We start from the raw sequence: 25,046 nt of genomic DNA, 5'->3' as shown, positions 1-25,046 counted from the left end.
TTTAATCTAATTATTAAGTTGTTATTATAAAGATGATGTACAGAGAGGTTATAGTTACATACGTCGGGTAAAGAATAATTTCTTTTTGGACAATGTCACTTTCCCTTGTTCTTTCTGTAGTTTTTAAAAAAATATTTACATGTTCTGCTATTGCCATAGTTTTAGGAATTGTGTGTGCATGCACAGGTCCTGGAGCTTGAACTCTGGGCCTGGACACGGTCCCAAGGCTAGCACTCTACCACTTGAGCCACAGCGCCACTTCCGGCTTCTTGAGGGTTAGTTGGAGGTAAGGGTCTCAGAGACGTTGCTGCCCGTGCTGGCTTTGAACCGCGACCCTCAGCTCTCAGCCTCTTGATTGAGTAGCTCCATTACAGGTAGGAGCCCTTGGCATCCAGCCTATAGGACATTTTTCTTACTCTCCACAGAATTGCGCTTTTCCTTTGTCATTATCCCTGGCAGCCCCAATCTGGCTTCTAGATTTGCCTATTTGGGACGTTTTGTGTATGAGAAGCTGGATGGAGGGGTGGGGGTGGGGGTGGGGGTGGGGGTGGGAGGGGTTCAAGGATCATTTGACTGCTCAGCAACGTGGCTGTTCTACGCCCCCTCCCTGCAGCGGCTAGGGTTCTGACTTTACGTCCTCTGCAATGCTTATCCCCTTGGAACTGGGATTCGAACTCAAGGCCTGGAGCTCACCACGGGCGTAGGCCGCAGACCCACCCTTTTGGCTTGGCTTGTAATTTTTGGATAGGGTCTAGGAGGTTTGCCTTGGGCCAACCTCAGACTTTGATCCTTCTTCCGCAGAACTTAAATTACAGGTGTGCCCGACCTTGCCCGACTTGCCGGTTAAGAACGGGCTCTCGCTTATGTTTTGCCAAGGCTGGCGTCAAACTGCCATTAATTGGGATTGCCCTGGCCTGAGCAGTGGGGCTGTCAGAGCCTCACCGGCAGCAAGAGCGTTCTGGGGGGACGTTCTGCCCCTGGAGTGAACACTGCTCATGCCGGAACGGAAGTCTCTCTGACCCGGGAGTCCGCGTTGGATGCGCGTGCAACACCGCTCTCGTGCAGGGCCTCCCCTCGGTTTGCGCGCGCACGTGCGCGTGTGCCCGTCCTGGGGCTTGAGCTCAGGGCCTGGGTGCTGTCTCTGAGCTTTTCCCCTTGAGACGGGCGCTCTCCCGCTTGAACCACAGCTCCGCGTCGGGCTTTCTGGCGGTTACCTGGAGCTGAGCGGCCGGGACCGTGAGCCTCGGCCCCCGGGGGAGCTGGCCGAGAGGACGGGGGTGAGCGCGGGGAACACGCGGCGCAGGCGGAGGGGCTGAGAGGGGACCCCCGGGGCCCTCGTTCCCAGAGCCTCCCACGCGGGGGCTCTCGGCTCCCAGCCCCCACCCGGGCGGAGGCTTCCGGAGCCGTCCGTGTCCCCACCTCCTCCCTGGACATTGTCCCCAGCTCTGCCAGCATGGCGCGGGCTGGCTGCGGTCCCTGCCGTGACTGCCCAGGATGGAACACGAGACCCGGCCCTTCCGGGCCCGCACCGGTGCCGCCCAGCTCCCCGGCACGGCGCCCTCCCGCCCCTGGGCTTCCCCCCCCCCCCCAGCCCCGTCGCCGGCGGGAGCGGCCCACGCTGACCTCTCCTCGCCCCGAGTGCGGGGACACGTGTCCGCCCTTGGCCCGGGCCAGGTCTAGGTCTCCTCCTTGCTGGCACCTGAGAAGCAGCCGGCAAATATTTGTTGAGGGAACACAGGGCTGACCCAGCTGGTCGCCGTCGGGGGCGGGGGGGGGGGTGGATGGCTGCCCGGCTCTCGCTCGTCCAGGCAGAGCCGTCCAGGCTTCCTGCGGCCCTCGGTGGGCAGACAGGAAAGTGGTTCCTGGGCTCAGGACGCGCACGGCCCTGCACGAGGCAGATTTCCCCGCGCTTCCGGGCGGCCTTTCCTTTCCATCTTTTGCCTCTGTGGTTCCAGTTGAGCTCGGAGCCCGGGCGCTGCCCCTGAGCCTTTGTGCTCAAGGCTGGTGCTTTACCACGCGAGCCGCAGCTCCAGTTCTGGCTTTTGGCTGGTTTGATTGGAGATCACGTCTCACAGCTTTCTTTCCCCAAGCTAGCTCGCAGTCACGATTTTCAGATCGTCACATACACGCGTGCATTGCTGGCTCCGGACCCCGTTTATTTATTTATGGTAGCTTCTTGGGGATAGGAGTCTCGTGGACTTCCCGCCCTGGCTGGCTTCAAACCGTGATCCTCAGATCTCAGCCTCCAGAGGCGGCTGGGAGGGCGGGAGGGAGCCACCAGTGCCGGCCCTTTAGTCTTTGTCGACGTCGCTGTGCTCTGTGGGAGCCGTCTGGGGAGAGGGGGCTGTGGGGGGGACCGGGCAGCTCTTCTGGGCCCAGGGCATCCTTGGGGAAAGGCGGCCTGTCAGCCGGGCCTGAGGTGCCGGCTGGGAATGGTGGGGAGTTTTGGGGTACAGGGGTGCTGCAGGTGGGGCCCTTGTGATGCCCCGGGGCTTCCTGGCAGAAGCGTCGGGGGGACAGGACCGGCCACGGGGGACAGGCGAGCGCGCAGCGGGAGAGGAGGACTCTGGGCGCCCATCTCCGCCTCCCCCTCTGCGCAGGTAATCTCAGGATGGCAGAGGCTCACCAGGCTGTGGCCTTCCAGTTCACCGTCACCCCCGACGGCATCGACCTCCGGCTGAGCCACGAGGCCCTGAAGCAGATCTGCCTCTCGGGACTCCACTCCTGGAAGAAGAAGTTCATCCGCTTCAAGGTCTCCCCGCCTGTGGTTCAGTCTCTGCCTAGGAGGACGTAGCCTCCAGCCCCAGCCCCACGGCTCTCCCTCTTGTAGTAGCCCACAGACTTTACTAGTACTCTTTTCTGGCCGTGCTGGGGCTCGAACCCAAGACTCAGGCTTGCTAGGCAGGTGCTCTACCACTTGGGTTATGCCTCCAGACTTTTTAAAAACAATTTTGTTGTCCTGGGGCTTGGACTCAGGGCCTGAGCACTGTCCCTGGCTTCCTTTTTGCTCAAGGCTAGCACTCTGCCACTTGAGCCACAGCGCCACTTCTGGCCGTTTTCTGTATATGTGGTGCTGGGGAATCGAACCCAGGGCCTCATGTGTACGAGGCAAGCACTCTTGCCACTAGGCCATATCCCCAGCCCAGCCTAAACAATTTTAATTTTGCTTTTGTGGCATAGTCTCCCAGGCTGGCCTTGAACTTGCAATCTTCCCACCCCTGTCTCCTGCGTAGCCGGGACTGCAGGCCTGCCCCCCCATGCCTGGTTGGCTCACTGGGTTCTTGGTTCGAGCCCGTAGCGCTGGTGGAGCCCTAACCTGCCTGTGGTCAGGGGAAGGACCCGGGCGGTCAGGGCCAGAGGGCAGCTCTGCTCTGCCCAGGCCAAGAAAGAAGAAAGGAAGGAAGGGAGAGGGAGGGAGGGAAGGAGGGAAGAAGGGAGGGAAGGGGAGGGGGGGAGAGAGAGAGAGAGAGAGAGAGAGAGAGCTCAAGGAATGTTTCAAAACGTCAGTGGTGTTATGCACCGACTGATTTGCTGATAAAGTGTTCAAACACTGAACACGGTCCACGGGAATTCCAGAACACACGTGTTCTCAATTATCTAGACACGTGGAACGTTATCCTTTTTTCAAAGTAGACATCTTTCTTCATTAATTTTAGTTGTTTTCAGATGTCCCTCCCTCCCTCCCTCCCTCCCTCCCTCCCTCCCTCCCTCCCTCCCTCCCTCCCTCCCTCCCTCCCTCCCTCCGCTGGGTTAGTGCTTTACCACTGAGCTACTTCCCCAGCCCAAGTTGAGTGTTCTTTCTCAAATCCTGGAAGGGCGACTGTGGGCTTGAAGACCTTGGTGGTCCCAGGCGGGCCGCGGGCAGAGGGGGGCGCCCCCCGAGGGTGAAGTGGGTGTAAGAGCTGGCCAGGCCCTCGAGACCTGCCGCGCGGGGGTGGACGGTCACTGGAGGGAGCCGGGCCGGCAGGGCGTCCGCGTGGACTGGCGACCCATGATGTGAAGCGTGGGGCCGTCCTGTCCACGTTGCTCTGTTTAACTTTAATGAATTCATTTATTTTAAAATAATGTTTTTATCTCTAAAAATAGTAGGATCGGTAGGCCTAGCCCCCCAAAACCGAGACCCTATCTCAAAAATAACCGTAGCAAGGGGAGAGCTGACGGGCCACGCCTGTCACCGAGCTACTCGGGAGACGGAGATCGCCACCGTCACTGAGACTCTTATCCCCACCTAACCACCCCAGATCCAGAGATGGACCTGTGGCTCGGGTGGCAGAGCATTAGCTTTGAGCAGAACCGGCCAGGGACGGTGGCGTGGGCAGGGCTGCTCACCGCTGGCCCCCGTTTGCAGAATGGCGTCCTGACCGGCGTGTTCCCGGCCAGCCCCTCCAGCTGGCTCATCGTGGTGGTCGGCGTGATTTCGTCCACTTACACCAAGGTGGACCCCTCCTTGGGGCTGATCACGAGGATCAACCGGACCCTGGACACGGTCGCCACGTGAGTATCCCGAGTCCCGTCCCGTGGCCATCCCTCTGGGCCACGGCTGTCCTGTCGGGTGTGCGTCCGGCTGACACGCTGCAGTCCGGTGACCCACAGTCTCGCGTCCCCTCCTTCCTGTGCCACGCTCCCCTTCCCTGGCCTGGTGGTAAGGCCCCCCCCCCGCCCCACCCCACCCCGCCCCGAGTTTGAGCCCCGACTTCCCCCTGGTGACTGGGCCGAGAGAGTGGCCAGGGCCCCAAGGCCTTGCTGCCAGCATGGTGGCCGGCGGTGGGGCCACGTTTTAAACGTTACTCTGTGTGGTGCTAGGGATTGAACCCCGGTCCTCACACTCTGGCTTGGGATCTTTGCTGAGGGCTGGCGCTCTACCATGTGAGCCACCGCGCCACTGGCTCATTGGAGATAAGAGTCTCGGGGATGTTTCCCCCCGGGCTGGCTTTGAACTGCGATCCTCAGACCTCAGCCTCCTGAGTAGCTGGGCTGACAGGCCTGCCGTCGGGCTTCTGCATGGCGGGGATCCGGATGGCGTTGGGACTGGGGCGGAGGTGTGGCCGGGGCCCCCTGGCTCCGCCTGTGCTTGGGAGGCGGCGGCCCGAGGGTCTGCACGGCCCCTGTGGGGGGCGCCCCGGTAGGGCTGAAAAGGAGGCTGTGGGTGTCCCTGATTGTGGGAGGCACGACGGAACCCCCCCCCCCCCAGCCGGGCGTCAGCGGCTCACGCCTACCTACCGGCCCAGCCCCGCGGAGGCTGAGGGCTGAGGATCGCGGGTCAAAGCCAGCCTGGGCGGGAAGGCCCACGAGGCCCTTAGCGCCGACGATCCGCCAAAAAGCCAGAAGGGGCGCTGGGGCTCAAGTGTATGAGCACAAAACCAGACGGTGCCCAGGCCCTGAGTTCAAGCCTTAGGACTGGCGCGCGCGCGCACGCACACACACACACACACACACACACACACGCTCACTCACTCCTTGCTCCTCTGGGCCTATTTCAGTAAACGGGGCCCTCTGTGGCCCAGATTTAGCGAGGCCGGGTGAGAGGCGAGGGGCTCCGGCCTGCGGGGCTCTTCAGACCGGCCTTGTGGGGGGGGGGCGGGGGGAGGCGCGCCCATCCTTGGGCTACGGTTTGTTTTGGAGGTTCTGAACTCAAAGCCTAGGGCGTGCTGGGCAGGTGTCTACCACGTGAGCCGGGCCTCCAGCCTTTTCTGACGTGGTGATTTCTGAACGAGGGTTTCCCTTCCTGTCTGGGCCAGCCCTGTTGGGTTTCTCTAGTAGCTGCGATAATACGGACCTGTCGCCGTGCGCAGATGTTGTTGAGACCCCCCCCCCCAAGCTGTCACTCTGTTTTTGTCACTGTGTTTTGAGACTTCCAGGACAACTAGACCTAAGACCGCCCCCCGCCCCCCCCCCCCCGGCTGGTGATTTGTCTCCTTTTCTCTTTGGTGATCTGTGATGGCGTTTCCAGGCATTTGAAGTCTGGGGATGACAGTGCACAGGTCTGTGTGACCGCCACACCTCCTACCTGGTCCTTCCGCGTTGGCACGCTCTCAGTGCACGACGCCGGCCTCAGCCGGGCACCAGCGGCTCTCCAGGAGGCCGAGATCGGAGGATCGCGCTTCCAAGCCAGCCCGGGCGGGAACGTCCCTGAGACTCTGATCTCCAGAGAACCACCAGAAAACCGGGAGCGGGGCTGTGGGTCAGAGCGTAGAGCGCCAGCCTTGAGCTGAAGCGCTGAGGGACAGCGCCGCCCCCCCTCCCCCAGGCCCGGAGTTCAAGCCCCACCCCCCTCCCCACTCACGCCCGGCCTCCGCCCGTCCTGTCTCCCCCGCAGCGGCCGCTTGTCCTGCCAGGCCAAGAGCGTGGTGAGCAGCGTGCTGTTCGGCACCGGCCTGTGGGTGGCGCTCATCGTCACCATGCGCTACTCGCTCAAGGTGCTCCTCTCCTACCACGGCTGGATGTTCTTGGAGCACGGCAAGATGAGCCGCTCCACCAGGGTCTGGATGGTGAGGACGGGGTGGGGGTGGGGTGGGGTGTGCGTGTGTGAGAGAGCTTTGTGCGTGTCAGGGCCGGGCGTGGACTTGGGGCCTCTGCGCGTCCCTGTGTGTGTGTGTGTTTCCGCTCGAGGCTGGCGCTCTGCCGCTTGAGCCAGGCCTGGCTCTCCCTCCAGCCGCTTGCTGGTTAACCGTCCTGCCCAGGCTGCCTTCGGAGCGCGCGCCTCGGCTCTCAGCCCCCCCCCCCCCCCACTCGCTGGGGTTACAGGCGTGAGCCGCCGACCCCTGGCTCAGCCTGGTTTCGTTTTGTTTTCTGGAGGTGCTGGGGCTTGAACTCAGGGCCTTGAGCTTGTGAGGCAGGTGCTGTACCCCGTGAGCCATGCCTCCAGCCCTCAGCCTGGCTCTTGTGGGAGTCTGCCTTTGTTTCCCAGGGCCACGGGCCCACGGGGTGCGTGGGGAGAGGCCCGGCCTCGGGGCCCCCCTCCGCTGAGGCGCTGGTTTCCTCCTCCAGGCCATGGTCAAGGTGTTCTCGGGCCGGAAGCCCATGCTGTACAGCTTCCAGACGTCCCTGCCCCGCCAGCCTGTGCCCGCCGTCAGCGACACGGTCAACAGGGTAGGTGCGGTGCGGGACGGCAGGGCGGCCTCCCACGCCTGCGGCCAACTGTGCGCGACGCGGGGCCTCCACGTGAAACTTCCCATTTTACCCGTGTCTGGGTTTGGGGGCGCCAGGGCTTGAACCCACAGCCCTGCACTCGCTAGGCAAGGGCCCCTGCCACACCTCCAGACCCCATTTTTAACTTTTTTTTTTAAGCCTCTACTGGGGCTCGAACCCCCGGGGCCTTGCACTCTCGGTGGTGCTCTGCCACTAGAGCCACAGCTCCGCCGGTAGCTTTTCGGAGATTAACTGGAGATAAAGAGTCTCACAGACGTTCCTGCCTCAGCTGGCTTTGAACTGTGATCCTCAGGCCCCAGCCTCCCGAGAAGTTGGGGTTACAGGTGGGAGTCACCAGCACCCAGCCTCTTTTTGTTTTTATCGGTCCTCGGGCTTGAACTTGGGTGCTGGGCACTTTTGCTTAAGGCTAGTGCTCTACCGTTTGGTTTTCTGGTGGTTAATTGGCGTTAAGAGTCGCACAGACTTTCCTGCCCGGGCTGGCTTTGAACCGTGATCCTCAGATGTCAGCCTCCTGAGTAGCTAGGATGACAGGCGTGAGCCGCCAGCTCACAGCTCACAGATTTAGCAGTGACCGTAGCCCTGTGGTCCTTGGTTAAACTTGTGATGGGGATTTGGGGCTATTTTCCTTGGTTCATTCATCTTTTTTTTTTTTTGCCAGTCCTGGGCCTTGAACTCAGGGCCTGAGCACTGTCCCTGGCTTCTTTTTGCTCAAGGCTAGCACTCTGCCACTTGAGCCACAGCGCCACTTCTGGCCGTTTTCTGTATATGTGGTGCTGGGGAATCGAACCCAGGGCCTCATGTATACGAGGCAAGCTCTCTTGCCACTAGGCCATATCCCCAGCCCCAAGGTTCACTCATCTTTAACGAGCAGTGTCTTGGTGCTGGCGGCTCACGCCCGTCATCGTAACTACGCAGGAGGCTGAGATCTGAGGATGGCGGTTCTAAGCTAGCCTAGGAAGGAAAGTCTGGGAGACTCTTATCTGCAATGAACCACCCAAAAGCCAGAAGTCAAAGGTGTGGCTCAAGGGGCAGAGCCCCAGCCTTGAGTGGAAAAGCAAGCAAGAGCCCAGGGCCCTGAGTTCAAGCCCTAGGACCGGCACAGGTAAAAAGTTACCATGGCAGGGGATGGGAAGGTTTTAGGGCCTTGGGGACGTGGACGTGGTGGGCCTTCTGGGCCCCCCGCGAGGCGGGGCGCGCGGGTGGGGGTCTGACGGGGTGCCTGCCGTCCCCTGGCTGCAGTACCTGGAGTCCGTGAAGCCGCTGATGAAGGACGGGGAGTTCCAGCGGATGACGGCGCTCGCCCAGGACTTCGCGGCCAACCTGGGCCCCAAACTGCAGTGGTACCTGAAGTTGAAATCCTGGTGGGCCACCAATTACGTGAGTGTGGCCGCGTGTGACTCCGCGGGGCGAAGTCTCTCTGCAGGGGGGTACTAACTGGGGGTACTTAGGTACATTTGCAGTTTTGGGGGGCGGTGCTGGGGAGCTCCGTACCGCACACCCGCTGGGCGGGGGCTCTCCCCCCTAAGCCAGGGCCCCCCAGGCCTTGTGTGTCCTGGTTATTCTTCAGGTAGGGTCCTTGCGTGTTCCCTTGGGCCGGCCCGGGCCTCTCGCGTGGCCGGAGTGGCCGGCGTGGGCCGTCCTGGCCTTCCGGCTCGTTGAGCTGGGGGTCTTGCTTTTTGCTGAGCCGGGTCTTGAACTGCGTGGCCTGCGGAGACGTTTTCTCCGTGAAATTCTTCTGTGTAACGTTCCAGTGTTGGGGCTGGGGTCACCGCGGGAACTGCGGTGTGGACCAAGGGCAGTCGGTGGTTTTCCTGGGGGGCCGCTGTGCCCTCGGGGGCGCGGGGCCGCTGGGGGGGGGGCGCGGCCGCTGAGCGTGTCTGTCTGCCCCCCCCCCCAGGTGAGCGACTGGTGGGAGGAGTACATCTACCTCCGGGGCCGAGGGCCGATCATGGTGAACAGCAACTACTATGCCATGGTGAGTGGGTGCTCCCCCCACCCCGTGGTGAGTCCTCCCGCCCCCCGTGGCGAGTCGTCCTCCCCACGGTTGACCCGCCCCGTGTGGTCGCCCCTCCCTTCCCCAGGACCAGATACTGGCCGAGTCCACGCACATCCAGGCCGCCAAGGCCGGCAACGCCATCCACGCCATGCTGCTCTACCGACGCAAGCTGGACCGGGAGGAGATCAAACCAGTGCGTACCGCGGTGCCTCGGGAGCGCCGCGCCCGCCCCCGTTTTGGCGGTCCTGAGGTTTGAACTCGGGGCCTTGCGCTCGCACTCGAGCCGCACCCCGGCCCTTTGCGCGTATTTTTTTTTTAAATAGATTCTCACCGTTTTGCTGGGGCTGACCTGGACCTCGATCCTCCCCTTGGCGCTTGCTGACGCGCTGGGATGAGGGGCAAACGCCATCTTCCCCAGCTTCGCCTCCGGGGTGTCTGGGATTACAGGCGTAAACCGCCATGCCCAGCAAGAGACGGAGTTTGCATTTTCACTAATCTAGACACTCAGTTTGAATTGTTCTTCTGGCACTGGGGATGGAACCCTGGGCCTTGCGCACGCTCGGTTAGTGCTCTCCACTGAGTTCCATCACTAGCTTATGAGATTCTTTCCTGTAGACCCTGGGGCTTGAACTCAGGGCCTCGTGCTCTTGCTTAGCCTTTTTCCCTCCAGACTGGTGTTCTGCTTGAACCACACCTCCAGTTCTGGCCTTTTGCTGACTAACTGGAGATTTTAAAAGACCTGTGGATGTGTGTCCCTGGGCTGGCTCTGAACCACAGGCCTCTCATTTTATGCTCTTAGCTGGGGTAGTAGCTATTTAAATGGCTTACATGTATTTTTTTGGGGGGGGGGTTAGTTTTTATCAGCCATTTTGTTTTAAGAGTTCATGTTTTTTTTTGTATTCTAAATGGATATTTGTCTATTGTACTTTCATTTTGTTTTAATGTTTGTGCTGGTCCTGGGATTCAGTTCAGGCATCACTATGCCTGCACTTTTGGCTTTTTGGTGGTGAATCAGATGAGAGTCTCCCGGACTCTCCTGCCCAGGCCGGCCCTGACCTGCGACCCTCACGCCTCAGCCTCCCGGGTCGCCAGGGGTCCAGATGTGAGCTTGCCCCAGGCCCCGGCTTGCGTTCCCCTCCAGTTCTGTAATTGGCCTTGGGGTTGGTTGAGATAAAGCCTGGCTTACGGGACGAGACATTGGTCTTGTGGTGTCGGTGCCAGTTCAGGAATGATCTGTCTGGATGGACTCTTCCAGAAGCAGGGGCGGAGCGTGGGCCCTGGCGCCTCGGGGAGCGGCGCGAAGCCAGCCGCGGCCGTCGGGAGCCTGGTCCGTGCGTGGGCCCCCACGGGTGACCCTTGTGTCCGTTGCAGATTCGCGTGTTGGGGTCCACGGTCCCGCTCTGCTCCGCGCAGTGGGAGCGGCTGTTCAACACGTGCCGCATCCCAGGGGAGGAGACGGGTAAGTGGGGTGCCGGGGGCTCCCCGGGGCCGGGGCGGGGGGGGGCCTGTCCCCGGATTCTCATTGCTCTTCACTTGAGGGTTATCCTATGGAGCTCGTTTTGGTGGGATGGGGATTTGAATTCGGGGCCTCGTGCTTGCTAAGCCCCACCGCTCGAGCCACGCCTGCAGCCCCCCTGCCTTTTGCTGGTTATTTTGGAGCTGGAGTCTCACTGCGTTCCCTGCCGGGCTGGCTCTGCGTTGCGATCCTCAGATCTCAGCCTCCCGAGTCGCTGGGGCTACAGGCAGGAGCCGTCCTACCGAGCGGCCGTTCTACTTCAAGGGCGGTCTCCGTGCACACTGGGTCTTGGGAACTGGTCCTCTGGGACCCCAGGAGCTGACCGCCCGGACGGTCCCCAAGCTCTTCCACGCGGGCCCTGTATCGCCCGTGGGAATTAGCCCTCGGCCCCGTCACAGTCGCAGGTCGTAAGGGTCTCCCGGCCTCCTGCGCTCCTTTGTCCGTGAGGCCCCAGGCCGCCCGGCGGGGGGCAGGGGGGACCCTAAGTGTACTGATGATGCAGTGGAGGGGGCCCTGCACCCAGGCCCAGTGGCAGTCACAGTGGACATTGCTCCCCAAAGTGGTTTTTACCAGTGTATCCTTAAACAGTCCAGAAAGTTCCACCCCGCCCCCCCCCCCCCCCAGCTACTTGAGAGGCTGTGATCCGAAGGATCCTGGCTTGGGGTCGGCCCAGACACGCAGGAGAGGCTGCTTCTAAACCAACAGCTGGGTGCTGTTATCCCAGCTAAGCAAGAAGCACGCATAAGAGCATGGCGCTCCGTCCACACTGGCCCAGGCAAGAGCGGGACCCGATCCAAAGTCGCCAGTGCAGAAAAGGGCTGCAGGTGCGGCTCCGCGGAAGAGCGTCTGTCTAGCAAGTGGGAAGTCCTGAGTTCAAATCTCAGTACAAAAAAAAAACAAACCAAAATAACCTGGGAGTTCCGTCGCTTTTCTCCCTCCAGGCTTCTGTGCCTTAACAAGACATTCCCTTTTTCATGAAAGGTAAACAGTGTTGCTTTGTTTACTTACGAACTTTTGGTTCTTGAGCTCAGGCCCAGGGACTGCCCCTCCGCTTTTTAGCTCAAGGCCAGTGTTCTGCCAGAGCTCCACACCCCACATTGCTGCTTTCGTGGAGGTAGGGGTCTCATGGACGCTCCGGCCTGAGCTGGAACCACGATCCTCAGATCTCAGCCTTCTGAGTCGCTAGGATTAGAGGTGTGAGCCACTGGTGCCAGTCCTGGCAACGTGCGTGCATTGCGCACGCGTGCGTGCCGGTCCCGGGGCTTGAACTCAGGGCCTGGGCACTGTCCCTGAGCTTTTGTGCTCAAGGCGCTCTACCTCTTGAACCAGAGCTCTGCTTCTGGCTCTTTTTGGTGGTTAATTGTAGGCGAGAGTCTTGTGTATTTGTCTGCCATGACCGGGTTGAACTGCAACCATGATCCTGAGATCTCTCAGTCTCCTGAGTAGCTGGGATCATAGGTGTGAGCCACTGTGCCTGCCAACTTAGAATAACTGATCTACTTAGACGTGACTTTTCTGTTTCCTGTGAGATAAGGATCTGGATTTACCCTCCGGCCCCACACAGAAAGCCACAGAAGGACACCCCCCCCCCAACGCGCGGTGGATGCCGGGAGGGGTGGACACTGGGCCTTCTCACGTCTAAGCATCCCCTCCCCGGTTATTTTGTCCTGGTCTGAGACTGTTGAAGCGCTGTGAGGAATCCTGGAGTGTGCTCTGGCAAGTCCGTCCTCGGGGCGTGTCCTGGCTCTTCTCTCCTCCACGGGGGCTTTAGGGTTAGGCTGCCTTGGAATGTGGAGGTGGGGCAGGCTACCATTCTTACAGTCAGTCCAGCTGCCCACCGGCATGGTTTCCTTCTCGGTTCTTCTGAGCTCTCTCTTTTCTTAATGTCACTGCAATAAAAAGTTCTATATTTGCCACGTACAGTGGTGTGCTCAGGCCTGTAATGCTAGCTGCTGAGGAGGCTGAGATGAGGAGGATCACGGTTCAAGGCCAGCATAGGCCGGGAAGGTCTCCAGGCCCTTTCTCAATCAGGGGCTAGGTGCACTTGTGCACACCCAACTACACAGGAGGCCCAGGTCAGGAGGATCACGGTTCCAGGCCAGCCCAGGCAGAAAAGTCCACGCGACTGGATTGTGATCCCGGGCCGGAGGCATGGTTCAGTGGCAGAGGGCCCGGGGCTTAGCAAGTGCAAGGCCCTGAGTTCGAGCCCCAGTACTGCCGGAGGAAAAGGAAGTCGTGGGGGATTTCCCCAGGGGACGCGGGCTGTCGGGCGGCGTGTCCCCGAGGCCGGAGTGACTGCCCGCCTCTCCGCTCTAGACACCATCCAGCACCTGAAGGACAGCAAGCACCTCGCCGTGTACCACCGGGGCCGCTACTTCCGGGTGCCCCTGTACCACAGCGGGCGGCTGCTGCGGCCCCGCGAGCTGGAGCAGCAGATGCAGCGCATCCTGGACGACCCCTCGGAGCCGCAGCCCGGGGAGGCCAGGCTGGCCGCCCTCACCGCCGGCGACAGGTGCGGGGGTTCCGCGGGCTGTGCGGGGGGCGGGGCTCCGGGGGCGGGGCTCCGCGGGCTGGCAGGGGCGGGGCTTTGTGGGGGCGGGGCTCCGCGGGCTGGCAGGGGCGGGGCTTTGTGGGGGCGGGGCTCCGCGGGCTGGCAGGGGCGGGGCTTTGTGGGGGCGGGGCTCCGCGGGCTGGCAGGGGCGGGGCTTTGTGGGGCGGGGCTCCGCGGGCTGGCGGGGCGGGGCTTTGAGGGGGCGGGGCTCCGCGGGCTGGGTGGGGCGGGGCTCCGAGGGCTGTGCGAGGGGCGGGGTTCTGCGGGCTGTGCGGGGGGCGGGGCTCCACGGGCTGGCGGGGCGGGGCTTTGAGGGGGCGGGGCTCCGCGGGCTGGGTGGGGCGGGGCTCTGCGGGATGGGCTGGGGTGGGGTCGCCGTCCCTTTGTCACCCGAGGCCCCGCGGCCCTGTGGATGACCGCGACACCCCGAGATTGCAGCGATGCCCCGAGGAGACGCGCCCACACTGCAGTCCTGGCTCCGGGCCCCGCGTCTCCCCCCTCCCCACCCCCTTCGCTCCTCGCGTCTCCCGATACGCACCGCGTCCCACACGCGAGGGACCCCACGGGGGCCTGTGAAGCTGGGCTGCGCCAGCTCCAGCGCGTGGCTGGCTCTGCTGGCTCCCTGGCACACGCACGCGCGCACACGCACACCACAGAGGGGAAGGTTATCAGGCCTTGGTTGATCGCCACGTAAGATCCAGTAGGGAGGGAGGGAGGGCAGGGGCTCCGCGTCTGGGGGCTCCATGGTGATCCCCGCCCCGACCCCCGGCTGTGTCGTGAGTTTCCAGCCGAGCCCTCCCTCCGGAGGCAGGGGCTGGGCTGGGCCTGGGGCCTGAGCACAGCCGAGCTGGGACGGGCCGCCCGGGCCCTCGCGATTCACAGCACGGGAGGAGAGGTGTAATGGCCGTCTCTCTTCATGGGGTTGGAGTTGAGCATCCACAGGTAGAAGGCCGCCATGTTGCTCCTCCTGGATGGAGGGTAAGGGAGTGGGGGGAGCTTGCTGTTGGAGTTTTTCAGCTTCTCACCCGGTTCGTTTTTGGCCAGTCCTGGGCCTTGAACTCAGGGCCTGAGCACTGTCCCTGGCTTCTTTTTGCTCAAGGCTAGCACTCTGCCCCTTGAGCCACAGCGCCACTTCTGGTTTTCTGAGTGGTTTATCGGAAATAAGAGTCTCACAGACTTTTCTGCCCAGGCTGGCTTTGAACCGTGATCCTCAGATCTCAGCCTCCTGAGGAGCTAGGATGACAGGGGGAAGTTACCAGTGTCCAGCTAACAAGATCTTTAGTGACTCACATTTTAAGTTCTGACTTCTCCGCTTCCAGGCTGTAGACAGCAGGTGTCCCCGAGGGGGCGAGGTGGGGGTGCTGTGCCTGGCCTGGGAGGCTCCGGGATGCCTGGCTGCCTTTAGACTCGGGGCGGGTATTTCGTGGGGACCCAGGAGCAGTTGAAGAAGGAGGCAGCCATGATCCTTGGGGTGCATGTGGAGAGCACAGGGGCACGGGGAGGCGGCCCGCAGTGTCACGTGGTCACCTGTGTTCTGCACGGGGGGGGGGGGGGCAGCCTAGGTTTGCATCTCTCCCTGCTGCTCAGTAGCCGTGACTGAGTCTGTGCCTCGATTCCCACATTGGACATGGTTGGCCTGGAGCCTCTAGGATGGGAGTCCGCATGGGGAATGTTCTCCGCGGGGCTGGCTCCGAGGGAGGGGAGGGCGCATGGGTGGGGGTGGCCTGGCCCCCCCTCCGCTGTGTTCTGGCCGGCCGGCGTTCAGTGGGTAACAGCCCCACGGTGCCGCCGTCCTGGCTCTGCCTGGGTCCAGACGTCTCCTTCAGACAGACACCGTGGCGTCCGTCCAGCCAGCGGGCCGTCGGCTGCTCCCTTCAGGGAATTTCTGGAAGGGGCGGGAAGGTGCCAAGGCCCGTCACGAAAGTGCCATCCCCGGCATCCGATCGTTGCCACAGGGTGCCGTGGGCCAAGTGTCGCCAGGCCTACTTCGGGCGGGGCAGAAACAAGCAGTCCCTGGACGCGGTGGAGAAGGCGGCCTTCTTCTTGACGCTGGACGAGACGGAGCAGGGGTACAGGAAGGAGGACCCCGTGGCGTCCCTGGACGGCTACGCCAAGTCGCTCCTGCACGGCCAGTGTTACGACAGGTGCCGGCCCGCCCCACGCCGCCCCCCTACCCCCCCCCCAGGTTGGGCTGTTCCCGGCGGAGCTGCCTTAACCACACGCGCCCCCACAGGTGGTTCGACAAGTCCATCACGCTCATCGTCTTCAAAAACGGCAAGATGGGCATCAACGCCGAGCACTCGTGGGCGGACGCGCCCATCGTGGCCCACATGTGGGAGGTGAGCGGGGCGCGGGGCCGGCCTGGCCGCAGGGCGCGTCACGTGTGTGTGCGCGCGTGTGCGTGTGGTCACAGCTCGGGGCGTGGCGGTCCCGGCACTGCAGTAAAGGTGGGGGGGTCGTGCACAGGGGGGCTCACCGCTGTGCCCCCGCCGGTCTCCCCCTCCTGAGACAGCTCCCCCGGCTCGTTCCGTTCCTCCACTTGCAGAGACTCCAGCCGCGTTAGCCCAACCCCTCCCCTGGTCCCCACCCGGGTCTGTGTCTTCCCCACCCACCCACTGCTGAGCAGCGGCTCTCGTGGGGGCTCTTTACGCTGTGGGGAATGTGGACATTCTTAGGATGATCAGAGCGTTTTCAAACCTCTTATCTCCAACCAGCTTTCTTTGTGCCAATCCTGGGGCTTGAACTCAGGGCTGGGCGCTGTCCTTGCGCTTTCTTGCTCAAGGCAGGTGCTCTACTACTTGAGCCCCAGCGCCACGTCCAGCTTTTTGGTGGTTAATCGGAGGTAGAAATCTCCTGGAATTTCTTGCCGGGCTAGCTTTGAACCGTGCGCCTCAGATCTCTGCCTCCTGAGTCGCTGAGGATGGCAGGCGTGAGCCACTGGCACCTGACTCCAGTCAGCTATTTTGCTTTATTTGTTGTGTGGGACTTGAACCTCTAGCCTTGAGCTGCCCTAACGTGTTAGGGAGTTGCAGGGGAGTTTCTGGGTCAGCAGGAAAGATTGCCCACCTGGGCGTGGGTTGGCCCTGAAAGTAGGGGCGCCCCACTTGCATCCACGCGGCTGTGTCAGTGGTGAATTAGGAGGCGCCGGCCGGGGTCCGTGGCCGGCTGAGCTGCTGGGGCGGGGGGGGCCCCATCTTCTCCCCCAGAGCTGGGCCGAGAGGGGGTGAGGAGCCCCGAGTTCGGGTTTCTGCTCAGTCTCCGCCTCTCCTGTTCCAGTTTGTCATGGCCACCGACAGCTTTGCCCTAGGCTACGCGGAGGATGGGCACTGCAGAGGAGAGACCAACGCCAGCCTCCCCCCGCCCACGCGGCTGCAGTGGGACATCCCGGAGGAGGTGGGTGCGCCCGCCCAGGGGGTGCGGGCACCGAGCCCGCGGCGCCCGGGCAGCTGTGCCGGGTGGCACGCTCTTCACAGAAGAGGGAAAACCAGCACCTTGAGTCACGGCCCTCCTCGCTGTCTGTCTCTCTCTCTCTCTGTTGAGACGGAACCCAGCACCTCCTACTTGCTGGACGAGTACTGGAGTCCCAGTCTATCGAGGCGAAATACTCTAAATGGCTAACTTAAAAGACAGCTTGTTCCTCTTAAAGAATCGTAGGCTGAAGCCAGGCAGTGGCTCACACCTATAAACCTAGCTACTCAGGAGGCTACGAACTGAAGATTGAGGTTCGAAGCCAGCTTGGGCAGGAAAGCTTGTGAGATTCATCTCCAATTAACTGCCCCAAAGGGCTGGCGGTGGAGCTGTGGCTCAAGCGGTAGAGCACCAGTCTGGCATGAAGAAAGCTCAGGTATAGCACCCAGGCCCTGAGTTCCAGTCCCGGGACTGGCGCACACACACAGTCAAAAACAAAACAACAGGGCTGGGGATATAGCCTAGTGGCAAGAGTGCCTGCCTTGGATACACGAGGCCCTAGGTTCGATTCCCCAGCACCACATATACAGAAAATGGCCAGAAGTGTCGCTGTGGCTCAAGTGGCAGAGTGCTAGCCTTGAGCGGGAAGAAGCCGGGGACAGTGCTCAGGCCCTGAGTCCAAGGCCCAGGACTGGCCAAAAAAAAAAAAAAACCAACAAAGCTTCTTGGGCCGATACCTGGGCGTGGTGGCCCAGGCCGGTAAACCCGCGCTCGGGAGGCCGAGGCAGGCAAGCTGGCAGCCGGCCTGGGCAGCGGGCTAGACTGTCGCACGGGACGCCCTGGACGCAGCCCGCCAAGTAGGAGCCTTCCAAGGAACAGTTCTGAGGCTGGTACCACCAAGGAAAGCCACCTCTTCCGAGGGCTGAGGGGCTGAGCGGCCCCTCCCCACTCCCCACGAGATTCCCCTTCCCCCCTTTGTGCATTTCTTTGGTGCAAACCCCAGGGTTGGAACTCGGGGCCTGGGCTCTGTCCCTGCACTTCTTTTTGCTCGAGGCCAGCACTGTGCCACTCGGGCCACAGCTCCTTGGAGATAAAAGAGTTTCATGGACTCTCCAGCCTGGATTCCAACTCAGCCTCCCGAGTAGCTGGGATTTTCAGCCGTGAGCCCCCGGTGCCCGGCCGCGCGGGTCACGTGTGAGGCGGGGAGTTCTGCTGACGGCAGGCTCTCCTCTGTCGCTGGGGTCGCCAGCTGCTGCCGTCGGGGCAGTCTCTCTCGGACTGTTCTGCCCGGGCAGGTCTGGAGCGGAGCTTCCCCAGGCACGGCCTCCCGGGGTGTCAGGCACACACCATGGGGCCCAGCCCTGGGTGGAGGTGGGATCTGGCACGCATGCCCAGGTTGGCCTTGAACTGCAGTCCCCCTGAGCTCGGTCTCCCAGGCCGCGTGGGTGGCAGGCATGAGCCCCGGGTGCCCGCTCCTTCCAGGTCTCTTGTGGCCCTGCCGCTGGGTTCTTTTTCTTGCTGAGTAGATCTCCACTGCCTGTCTGTCTGCTCCTCTCATCAGCTAGCCACCCGGACGTCACAGGACAGAAGGCAGGGTCGTTTGAAGCTCCCTTTGGGGGTGTCACTGGGAACAGGCCCTCGCCTGCGGCCCCTTGCCGCTTTCCTCCACTTGTGGGGGGGAGAAGGGGTTCTGGAAACCAGTGCTGTTTTGTTTTGTTTTGTTTTGCCAGTCCTGGGCCTTGGACTCAGGGCCTGATCACTGTCCAGCCCTGGCTTCTTTTTGTTCAAGGCTACAACTCTGCCTCTTGAGCCACAGCACCACTTCTGGCCATTTTCTATATATGTGGTGCTGGGGAATCGAACCCAGGGCTCCATGTACACAAGGCGAGCGCTCTTGCCACTAGGCTATATCCCCAGCCCCCGGAAACCAGTGCTGCCCGCGTGGGGTGAGCTGGGGCGCTGGCCGGGGCTTCCCCGCCGTGCCAGCGTGCCCACTGAGGGCGCGTGGTCTCTCCCGCAGTGCCAGGCGGTCATCGAGACATCCCTGAACAGCGCCAGCCTCCTGGCCGATGACGTGGACCTCTACTCCTTCTCGTTCAGCACGTTTGGCAAAGGCCTGATCAAGAAGTGCCGCACGAGCCCGGACGCGTTCATCCAGATGGCCCTGCAGCTGGCGCAATACAAGGTGGGGGGCCCGGCGTGGGGGTCCATCCCGAGCCCTCCCGGGGGGCCCTGACACGCCCAGGCCGTACCCCCAGGGGGCAGCGTAGGGGAGGGCGGCCGGCCGGGAAGTCCAGCCCTCTGTCTCTTGCGGCTATTGCGGCTGCCTTCTGCCTGGCCCCAGGAGCGGCCAAGCCCGTGCGAGGCCAGGACTGGGACTTCCGGGGCCGTGGCAGGGAGCCTTCTTCCCCACAGTCTGGTCTGGGCTGCGGGGGCAGAAGATGTCATGGTGGGGTGCTGAGCTCCGGCCCAGTCTTGCAGCTGCTATCGTTTGTTTTTGTGGGACAGGGTCTCTAGGTGGCTAGCCGGCCTCAAGCTTGAGGTCCTCTTTCTCCCGCCTCTTGGGGGTGCCGGGATTACAGGTGTGAACCACTGTGCCCAGCCAGTGTGAGGGGCGTGCACACACGCAGTGTCTGGCAGCCCTGGGGGCTGTGGCTGGGTGCCAGCTGCCGTCCAGGGGCAAACGCCAACATGTAAAAGAGACAGCGGGTGGGAGGAAGTTGGCAGCCGCTGTTTCTCAGCTGGAGGTGCAGTAACTGAAAGACTGGTCATTTAGCGATGGCCCCAGGGCGGGGTGTGAGGGATAGCCCAGGGTCACCTGGGGCAGAAGCAGACCGGGGCAACTGCCTGTAAAGGGGGCAGTCTGGAAGAAATAGACAATGGGTGGAGGGAGCCCGGCCCTGGCGCTTCACCCCGGTAATCCCAGGCTCCCCGCCTCGGCTGCTCTGCCCTGGTCACCTGGTAGTGTCCCTCCCTCTCCCGTCTTCTGCCCCCGTCCTGGGGCTCTTAGAAAGACCCCCAAATGCCATCTCACCCCCCCCTCCACCTGCAGCTCCTGCGGGGGGCTCCGGCTGTGCTTCTCTCTGCACTCCCTCCCCCTCCTCCGCCCCCCTGCACCCTCCCCCCACGCCTCTGCTGTCCCTCCCCCCCCCCCCCACCCGCCTTCCCCGCCCTCCCGGAGTGCCATCCTACTCGCTCAGGCCCACGTGTGGGGAGCGTGGGGAGCCGATGACTCCAGGCTCGTCCAGGTGGCAAAGCCCCCCCCTTACTCGCCCCCCCCCCCACGAGCCTGGGCCCCGGCCGAGCCCACGGCGCCTCCGCCTCCGGCTGCCCGCCCGCGCTGAGCGTCTCTCCTCCCCCAGGACATGGGCAAGTTCTGCCTCACCTACGAGGCCTCCATGACCCGGCTGTTCCGCGAGGGGAGGACGGAGACCGTGCGCTCCTGCACCTCCGAGTCCTGCAACTTCGTGCTGGCCATGGTGGACCCCACGCAGACGGTACGTGCCGCGAGCCCCGCCCCCCACGCAGACGGTACCTGCCGCGAGCCCCGCCCCCCACGCTGGCGGTACGTGCCGCGAGCCCCGCCCCCCACGCAGACGGTACCTGCCGCGAGCCCCGCCCCCCGCAGGCGGTACCTGCCGCGAGCCCCGCCCCCCACGCAGACGGTACCTGCCGCGAGCCCCGCCCCCCGCAGGCGGTACCGGCCGCGAGCCCCGCCCCCCACGCAGACGGTACCTGCCGCGAGCCCCGCCCCCCGCAGGCGGTACCTGCCGCGAGCCCCGCCCCCCGCAGGCGGTACCTGCCGCGAGCCCCGCCCCCCACGCAGACGGTACCTGCCGCGAGCCCCGCCCCCCGCAGGCGGTACCTGCCGCGAGCCCCGCCCCCCACGCAGGCGGTACCTGCCGCGAGCCCCGCCCACCGCCACGTGGCTTCATTCAGGGCGCCCCGAGGCCGACCTGGGCCTGCACAGAACCTGGGTGCTTCTCTTCCTGCCTTCATCTTCTCCTCCCAGCTTCTCCTTCCTCCCCGGCTTCTCCCCCTCCCCGGCTTTTCCCCCTCCGACCGGCTTCTCCTTCCTCCCTGGCTTCTCCCCTCCCCAGCTCCTCTTACCCCTGGCTTCTTCTTCCTCCCTTGGCTCCTTTCTCCCCTGGCTTCTCCCTCCTCCCCGGCTTCTCCCCCTCCGACCGGCTTCTCCCCTCCCCAGCTCCTCTTACCTCTGGCTTCTTCTTCCTCCCTTGGCTCCTTTCTCCCCTGGCTTCTCCTTCGCTCTAGCTTCTTCTCCCTGACCCGGTTTTTCCTCCCTCCCCCAGGCCTTGTCTTCCTCCCCCGGCTTCCCCTCTAACGGGCAGGGAGAAGCGTAGCCATGGGCCCCGGGGTGGAAAGCTGTCCCCTGGGGACGCGGAGGGAGCCCCGCGAGGTCCTGCCATTCATCTACAGAGATGGACAGATGAACAGCCCCAGCCCACAGCTGGTCCCCCAGGCAGCGCGTGGCCTTGTCCCTCCCCTCCGCCCTCCCCAAGCACCGGCAGCCAGGCCGAGAGGCCCCGGGTCAGGGCCTGCGTCCCCGGGGGAAGAAGCCAGCAGGGCCAGGACGGCAGCGCCCATAGCACTGGGGGCCTGCGAGGGAGGCAGAGGCCGGGCAACGCAGGGCCGGCTCCCAGCCTGGCCAGAGCCTGCTGTGCCAGGGCCAGGCATTGACGGCCCCTCGGGGCTGCAGCGGAAGCCCAGGGCGGGCCATCTGAGCCCCTGTGGGGTGACACAGGTGGCCCAGGGCAGACTCAACGCCCAGCCTCGGTGTGCGGCGTCCCCGTGGGCCTTTAGAGCCCAGGGTGGCCAGCAGCGGGCGCGCCGGGCGTCCCCGCGGCCTGGAGACAGGACGCTGGGCGAGGGCGCGGGGCGCGGGGCCCGGTGGCCGTGGCCCGGGGGCGGTGGCGGGCCCGCAGCACACCCTCCCCTCGCCCGCGTCGCAGGTGGAGCAGAGGCTCAAGCTGTTCAAGCTGGCGTCCGAGAAGCACCAGCAGCTGTACCGCCTGGCCATGACGGGCGCGGGCATCGACCGCCACCTCTTCTGCCTTTACGTCGTGTCCAAATACCTGGCCGTGGAATCCCCCTTCCTTAAGGAAGTAAGTGGCCCTCGCCGGGGGGGGGGGGACCTCGGTACATCGCTCCCACAATCCTCCCACAGGAGGATTTACCCTCCCATGTAATGGGCAAGGCCCGCCACGAGCCCTTAGGCAGCACTGAAAGACCCCCCCCACATTCGGATCTCGAGAGCCCTGCGGATCTACGTGTGTGTGCACGCGTGTGCGCGTGCCGGTACTGGGACTGGAACTCAGGACCATGAACTCTCACTTGGCTTTTTCTTCTCAAGGCCAGCAAGCTGCCATTTGAGTTGGCTTTTTTTTGGAGTTGGTTATATGAGATCAGAATCTTGAGAACCTTTCTCCCCGGGCTGGCTTTGAACTGTAATTCTCAGAACTCAGCCTCCTGAGTAGCTAGGGTTACAAGTATGAGCCACCAGAGCCCAGCCTCCCTTTGGTTTAAGTATGAGTCAATGGTGAGTTTATGTTCTTTATTTTTTTTAATGGATTTTTGGGAGATTGCTCAGGCATTCCTCCCACTTCTGCCTTCCAAGCAGTTGGGACTTCAGCCGTACACCACCATGCTCAACCTCATTAAAAAGTGGTTTGGTTTTCTTTTCCTCGGCACTAGTGGCTCCCTCCTAGCTACTCAGGAGGATCAGGTACTGGGGTGGCACTATTCCAAGTCTCGCCGTATACCACCGCCGGGCGGCATGCTGGCCTCGGAACCCCGGTGCCGGGGGTCCTTTCCCTCTCTGCATGTTCCTCGGTGACCCAGACCGGGGTGTGCAGAGCCGTCCCCTCAGCGGAGCCCGCCTCCTTCCGCGCAGGTGCTGTCCGAGCCTTGGAGGCTGTCCACCAGCCAGACGCCTCACCAGCAGGTGGAGCTGTTCGACCTGGAGAACAACCCGCACCACATTTCCGGCGGCGGGGGCTTTGGGCCGGTGAGTGCGGCGCTGGGTGGGCCCCGAGTGGCCTGGGGGGCCGCCCTGGTCCTCTGTCCCCACCGGGGTCAGCGAGGCCGTCTCCTGCCCGCCCGCAGGTGGCTGACGATGGCTACGGCGTGTCCTACATCCTCATGGGCGAGAGCTACATCCACTTCCACGTCTCCTCCAAGCTGTCGAGCCCCGAGACGGTGAGGCACCCCGGAAAGCCCTTCTCTGCTTCTCCCTTTTTCGTCTGTGCTGGGGGGGCGGGTTTGAACTCAGGGCTTCCCGTCTTTGTTTGGCTTTTTCATTCAAAGCTGGTGTTCCACCACTAGAGCCCAGCTCCACTTCGAATGTTTTGCGAATTAATTGGAGATGAGAGTCTCGTGGACTTTTCCGCCCAGGTTGGCTTTGAACCACCGTTTTCCGATCTCAGCCTCCTGCGTCGCTGGGGTTGCGGGCGCTGAGCCACCAGCGCCTGGCTAGAAATTCCTCTTGTAAACATGGGAGTTATTTCTTTTTTTTTCAGGAGATTACATCTTAGAACCGAAAATCTCGGTCTGGTTATCAACTTTGACTTGCCTAGGATTCCTTCACACAGAGGAATTTTACAATTCTCCTTACTTGGTTTTAAAGAAATAGGTTTAGGGGCTAAGAATGTGGCCTAGTGGTAGAGCGCTTGCCTCGAATACATGAAGCCCTGCCCTGGGTTCGACATTCCTCAGCACCACATACACAGAAAAAGCCAAAAGTGGCGCTGTGGCTCAGGAAGTACAGTGCTAGAAAAAGAAGCCAGGGACAGTGCTCAGGCCCTGAGTTCAAGTCCCAGACTGGCGAAAAAAAGAAAAAAAGAAATAAGTTGACTTAGTTCCGCATGCCTACCTTTACTGTAGCAGCCATATTAAACTTAAATGCCCACATGCTTCCTTGGCTTTCTTGCTTTTTTTTTCTTTCTTTTTCCTAGTCCTGGGGCTGGACTCAGGGCCTGAGCACTGTCCCCAAGCTTCTTTTTGCTCAAGGCTAGCACTCTACCTCTTGAGCCACAGCACCACTTCCGGCTTTTTCTGTGTATGTGGTGCTAAGGAATCGAACCCAGGGCTTCATATATACGAGGCGAGCGCTCTACCCACTAAGCCACACTCCCAGCCCCACTTCTGCAGCTTCCTGTGACTTGGAAGATGGAGTGAGACTGTTGTGTAATAATGTTTTGTTTTGGGGTTTTTTTTGGCCAGTCCTGGGGCTTGGACTCAGGGCCTGAGCACTGTCCCTGGCTTCTTTTTGCTCAAGGCTAGCACTCTGCCACTTGAGCCACAGCGCCACTTCTGGCCGTTTTCTGTATATGTGGTGCTGGGGAATTGAACCCAGGGCCTCATGTATATGAGGCAAGCACTCTTGCCACTAGGCCATATCCCCAGCCCTGTTGTGTAATAATGTAACGGAGCTGGGCACTTCCATCCTCATGATGGAGCAGGCTGCACACGCAACCTGGAATTTATCTACGGATCTAGCTCTTCCTCTCCTTTCCACGTTGTACTTCACTTGACAAGCAATGCCAAAGCTTGCAGGGTTCTTAAAAAATTTTATTTCATTGTAAGGGTGACATCAGAGGAGTGACAGTTACATAGTAAGGCAATGAGTACATTTCTTATCAAACACTGTTATCCCTTCCTTGTTTCCTTCCATTTCCCCTCCCCACAGTCTTTGTTCTGTTTTACAACAAGAATAGGGATTTAGGCTAGGAATTTAGGCAACATGGCTCAAATGGTAGAACGCCTCTCTAGTGAGTATAAGGCCCTGAGATCAAATCTTGGTGCCATCAAAAAAAAAAAACCCAAACCAACCCCTGCTCTGTGTGCTGTGGCTCATGCCTACTGTCTTACTTGAGAAATTGGGATTGGTTCGTGGTGTTGGCCAACCGGGGCAAAAAGCTTGTGAACCCCTACCTCAGATGATTGAGAGCTGGGTGTGGTGCTGAATGCCAGTCTTCCCTGCTACGCTGGAAGCATAGGAAATGGAAGTTTGGTTCAGGCTGGTCTGAGCATAAGTGTGAGTCCCTATTATAAAAACAACAACAAGCTGGGCGCTGGCAGCTCACGCCTGTAACCCTAGCTACTCGGGAGACCGAGATCGGAGGACCTCAGTTCAAAATCAGCCCAGGCAGGAAAGTCTGATACTCCATGTGACCACCAGAAAGCTGGAAGTGGCCCTGTGGCTCACAGTGGTAGAGCACTAGCCTTGAGCCAAAGGAACTCAGGGACAGCGCCAGGCCCCGAGTTCAAGTCCCACAGCCAAGGAAAACAACCACAATAAAATCCAGACTCTGAAAATGAAACCCCTTTGTACACGGAGGGTTAAATACCCCTGCACCTAAAGGGGCTGGGGGTGTAGCCCAAGCTTAAGGCCCCGAGTTCCAACCCCA

At 61.9% G+C, this 25,046-nt stretch overlaps 1 protein-coding gene across 2 annotated transcripts in view; it reads left to right on the top strand.

Moving 5' to 3' along the window:
- Cpt1a (carnitine palmitoyltransferase 1A) overlaps window positions 1-25,046 on the top strand; it is a 35,918-nt gene that overhangs the window by 10,181 nt on the left and 691 nt on the right. For both annotated transcript variants that reach the window (XM_048359694.1, XM_048359695.1), the window contains exons 2-18: window positions 2,601-2,752; window positions 4,349-4,494; window positions 6,317-6,488; window positions 6,988-7,089; window positions 8,389-8,526; window positions 9,047-9,124; window positions 9,231-9,338; window positions 10,517-10,604; window positions 12,978-13,173; window positions 15,168-15,356; window positions 15,446-15,551; window positions 16,489-16,605; window positions 18,641-18,805; window positions 19,983-20,117; window positions 21,591-21,743; window positions 22,532-22,645; window positions 22,744-22,836. In XM_048359694.1, the coding sequence (XP_048215651.1) occupies window positions 2,612-2,752; window positions 4,349-4,494; window positions 6,317-6,488; window positions 6,988-7,089; window positions 8,389-8,526; window positions 9,047-9,124; window positions 9,231-9,338; window positions 10,517-10,604; window positions 12,978-13,173; window positions 15,168-15,356; window positions 15,446-15,551; window positions 16,489-16,605; window positions 18,641-18,805; window positions 19,983-20,117; window positions 21,591-21,743; window positions 22,532-22,645; window positions 22,744-22,836 (2,241 nt within the window). In that variant the 5' untranslated portion in view covers window positions 2,601-2,611. The remainder of the gene's footprint in view (window positions 1-2,600; window positions 2,753-4,348; window positions 4,495-6,316; window positions 6,489-6,987; window positions 7,090-8,388; window positions 8,527-9,046; window positions 9,125-9,230; window positions 9,339-10,516; window positions 10,605-12,977; window positions 13,174-15,167; window positions 15,357-15,445; window positions 15,552-16,488; window positions 16,606-18,640; window positions 18,806-19,982; window positions 20,118-21,590; window positions 21,744-22,531; window positions 22,646-22,743; window positions 22,837-25,046) is intronic.

The sequence above is a fragment of the Perognathus longimembris genome, chromosome 13, assembly GCF_023159225.1.
Source record: "Perognathus longimembris pacificus isolate PPM17 chromosome 13, ASM2315922v1, whole genome shotgun sequence".
Lineage (NCBI taxonomy): Eukaryota > Metazoa > Chordata > Mammalia > Rodentia > Heteromyidae > Perognathus > Perognathus longimembris.
This window is presented reverse-complemented; position numbering and strand designations above follow the sequence as displayed.